Below are 4,456 nucleotides of genomic sequence, written 5' to 3'. Positions count from 1 at the left end.
TCCTCCTTGGCCGCCTCCTCCTTGACCACCTCCGCCCTTCTGTCCTCCTTGACCACCTCCTCCTTGACCACCTCCTCCTTGACCACCTCCGCCCTTCTGTCCTCCTTGACCACCGCCGCCTCCACCTTTCTGTCCCCCTTGGCCACCGCCCTTTTGTCCTCCTTGGCCACCACCACCCCCTACTTGTCCTCCTTGTCCACACTACAAGAAAACAAGCTGTTTGGGACTCCAAAAATCGTCCTAAAATGGTCGCAAATGCACTATATATGACTATTTTGTGACTGTTTTGAATAGTCGTTAAAATTTGGTCGCAAAATTTATTGGTCCCGATATAGTCACAAAATACTGACCACTATGTGACCTCATTTTATGTCTTAAATTTGCGACTACATTAAGATCAATATGTAGTCATATATTCCTGACCCTTTTGCGACAAACTACATAAAAAAAAGTAAAAAAAAAATATAAAAATTTATACAAGAAAATGAAATTAAAAGTAGTTTTTATTTCTTTCGTAAATTCATTATATATATACAATATATCTATATAACTATATCTATAGATTGGCAACTGCCGGAGATGTATTATTACAGCGACGGAGAACAAAACGGTGGCGGCGACCGGAGTGCCAGAGATGCGACTGTGCAGAAATCGAGATGTATTGATGGTGAACTGGCAGAAGATTCGAAATGTAGTGGTGGTGGTAAACGGTGCGAGCAACCACCATCATCTCCGACATCGTTGACACTGGGATCTTCAGATCCACCACCTCTGACGTCGTCGTTGACAATAGGGTCTTCAGATTCAACACCTCTGAAGTCGTTGTTGACACTGATTCTTCAGATCTGTGGTTGAGACCTAAAGTACAAATCAAATAAATAATTAAAACACATAGAATTTCTCCAGATCTATTCTCAGCAACGATGGGTTCAGAAACAGATTAAGAACGGAGAGAGAAAAAGAGACAAACTTGTTTCCACCGTCTACACTGACGCGGTTGCTGTATTAGATCCGACGGCCGGTATAGAAACCACGTTTAACTCTGCTCCTTTGGTATCTTCAGAGGAGAAGGCGACAAAGAGAGAAGATGAGGAAAAGAGAGAAAACAAAAATTGATTTTCTTTAGAAAGAAAGGGAAAGACACGATGAGTAGAAGGGAAGGAGAAAAGAAGATGATTTCTGTCCGTTGGATTGACTTCATCAATGGTGGATAATAAACTAATGACAATCTTTGCCATTTAAGAATAGCCAATGAGAAATTTTCCCCTTTTTTCTTTGATAAATTTTGGTAATTTGATTTCATTTTATGTTATAATTTAGATATTGGGGGTATGGATTTATAAAGTATTAGAATTGATTTAGATTTAAATTTTGATCTATTAGATTTCAATTAGATTTATAAAGAAAACATTTTGGTTTTTTTTAAAGTGATGGATTTCTGTTTTTAATATATATATATATATATATATATAAGTTACATTATTCGAGTTTTATAATTATGATTAAAATAAAAAATGACTAGCAAAAATTGGTAACAAGCATTCAAAAGCACTTATAGTCCAAACTTATTATACATATAAAATTTTAAGTTGAAGGGCCACAAAGATTTACAAATGATTTTACAACTCAGATTAGAATTCTCAATGTAATTAGAAATTACATAAAAATCACAAATATTACATAAAAATCACATGTAACACTTATACATGTTATATATGTAAGTTGCAAATATATTTTCTAAACATTGGAAATTAAAGTGTTTTGGGTATTAGAATGATTGAGTGTCTAAAATAGTTCATATCTATGTAGAAACAAATAACTTAACATATTTTACAATTCTTTATTGTTGAATATATAAATAAATTCGTTAGGCCTTGGTAAAAAGTAGCAAATTCGTCACAATCTCATGTGTTAGTAGCAAAGTGGTGGCAAACTAGTCGCAAATATGTGACCGTATTAGTACAATAGTCGCAAAGTGTAACTGTTTTGTGACCTTATTCTATGAATCACAAACTTATACATATCAAATTTTAAGTTTAAGGGCCACAAAATTTTGCAAATGATTTTACAAGCACTCATATTAAGAATTATAACTACTATCTATGAGTGTAATAAGTAAAAACTTGATATAGTAAGTAAAGTTAGAAATTACAAAACAATCACAAACAAGATATAGAAATCACATGTAATACTTATACATGTTATGTAAGTTGCAAATATTTTTTCCTAAACATTTGAAATTATATTTCTTTTTGATATAATGATGATTCATTGTCTAGAGTGATTCATACCAATGTAGAAATAAATACATTCACAAATTTTATAATTCTTTATTGTTGAATATACATAAACAATTATTAGAAGTTAGTAAAAAGAAGCAAATTCGTCACAATCTCAGGTGTTAGTAGCAAAGTAATCACAAAATAGTCACAAATAATTAACAAAATAGTCTCAAAATGTGACCGTTTTGCGACACTATTTTGTGAGACAAACAAAAAAAAATTAAAGCCTCCAAAAAGAAAAAGAAAAAATATATGATTCGGCAATCACTCGTAGAATTATAAAAAATATTTCTTAAATTAATGAGTAAAAAATTGATATAAAGAAAATACCTAAAGTCACAAATAAGTAGCAAATTTGGGACTACTTTTGTGACTGAAACTCCCGACCATAAAAAGCGTCTCTAATTCGTCACAATTTACGATTATTTTAGGATTACAATGATATAGTCTTATAATAGTCTTATAATAGTCACAAATATGAGACGATTTGGAGACTACAACTGTTTGTAGTAATTTTGGGACTGTTTTGCAACCATTGTTTATGTAGTCTTCTATTAGTTATAAATTCGTCCCAAAAACGTTACAATTATTTGTGACCAAAAAAAGAGTCACAAACTGTAGTCTCAAACTGCATGTTTTCTTGTAGTGCCACCACCACCGCCTTTATACCCTCCTTGGCCACTTCCACCACCTTGGTGTCCTCCATGGCCACTTCCACCGCCTTGGCCACCTCTACCTCCTTGGCTATATTTGGATTCTTCTTCTTCTCCACCAAGGACCTCACCTGCTTCTACGAAAGGAATCTCTTCAACCTGTTCACAATTCCCGTACTTGCATGGCGACTTTGAGTTCTCCACTTGGTTTTCACCAGCTTTAATATATTTATGAAAACCCCGTTAAGCATACAATAGAGGAAACGCAAGAAAAAATTAAGGGTTATGACTCTAACCTTGTTTTTTGTCATCGATGGAAGCATCCACCGTAACCGCAAAAACAGCCGTCAACAAAAGAAACCACACTACCAGAGCTCGCGAATTCATCTTTACTGTCTTTGCAACATGCAAAATTAATTGACGACCTATACACCTGCTTTTTTTGTTATATATAGTTGTACCTTACACTGAAGGAGCAAGCAATTAAGAAAATTCTATGTATTAAATAAAACTTAAGCGGTAAAGGATCTTGTGGGCACATGATGACCAAAAACATCTTAGTTGGCAGCTGGAAATATATCTGCAAGCTTCGTTTAAGCGTCTGGAGAGAACACGTAGGATTCAGAGTCGCCACGTACCAAGGTTAAGCGGGACTACCTTTGATCATCATACATTATTATATGGCAAAATACGAACACTAACATTTAAACTAGGTACTTTCCATTTGCATGCGTTCGTGTTGACATATGTATTTCGTGATGTTCGTTAATTAAGAGTTGTGCATGTGGACACTGGAAATAGCTTTATCATGTGAAGGTGGCATGAGACGCTGACCTTGGCCCATGCATGTGGACGTAAAACTACACCTGGTACAAGAAATTTGTCAAAAAATAAAAATAAAAATAAAAAATATTACGGCAATGCAGAAATAAACCAAAATGTATACAAACAAATATCATATTCTCAATATCAGATGATACGAAATGAATAGTATTCAAACAAGAATGTATCGGGTGCATCATCGAGTTTTGTTAAAACAGAAATATCTAGGAAGAGAGTTTGATGCTTTTCCCCCAAAAATTTGTTGGGATACAAACAATATCCCACATCTGAAGATTAGAAAATAAGTTTTTAATATATAAACCAAGACCAACTCCAATTAATATTAGGCCTTTTGGGAAGGAGCCTAATAAGAAATCCATGCGGGCTTTGCCACCTAGGCCCAAAGCAGACAATATCATACTAATAAGGGAGTTGGCTTGGGCTTGAATCAATAATTGATATCAGAGCTACAGGTTTTGTTGGAGGACTTACTTGACTCAAGATAACGAATTCAAAGCTTGAGGTTGAGAGATTTGACGGATCATGAGACTTCTCTCTGTGGAAGATAAGGATGTATGCACATCTGAGAATACTTGGGTTGAAGGATGTACTGGTTGAGCAAGCTCCGCTCCCACCATTAACAGAAGTAGAAGAAGCTGATCTTGGAAACAAGAAAAAGAGAATCACAAATGAAGCAAA

The 4,456-nt window shown here is 34.7% G+C and overlaps 1 protein-coding gene across 1 annotated transcript; it reads right to left on the bottom strand.

The window, feature by feature from the left end:
• Positions 2,670-3,419, bottom strand: LOC104766553 (glycine-rich cell wall structural protein-like). Its single transcript, XM_010490467.2, has 2 exons — positions 3,232-3,419; positions 2,670-3,153 (listed from the first exon to the last, which is right to left on the bottom strand). The coding sequence occupies exons 1-2, from the start codon at positions 3,320-3,322 to the stop codon at positions 2,906-2,908; spliced, it is 339 nt and encodes a 112-aa protein (XP_010488769.1). The 5' UTR covers positions 3,323-3,419; the 3' UTR covers positions 2,670-2,905.

This window comes from Camelina sativa, chromosome 19 (genome assembly GCF_000633955.1).
Source record: "Camelina sativa cultivar DH55 chromosome 19, Cs, whole genome shotgun sequence".
In the NCBI taxonomy this organism is placed as follows: domain Eukaryota; kingdom Viridiplantae; phylum Streptophyta; class Magnoliopsida; order Brassicales; family Brassicaceae; genus Camelina; species Camelina sativa.
This window is presented reverse-complemented; position numbering and strand designations above follow the sequence as displayed.

Bases quoted from the DNA above. Each gene is read 5' to 3' on its own strand.
- LOC104766553 (XM_010490467.2), bottom strand. From the start codon at position 3,322: ATGAATTCGCGAGCTCTGGTAGTGTGGTTTCTTTTGTTGACGGCTGTT. The intron at 3,154-3,231 runs GTTAGAGTCATA...AATATATTAAAG, and splicing joins CATCGATGACAAAAAACAAG to CTGGTGAAAACCAAGTGGAG.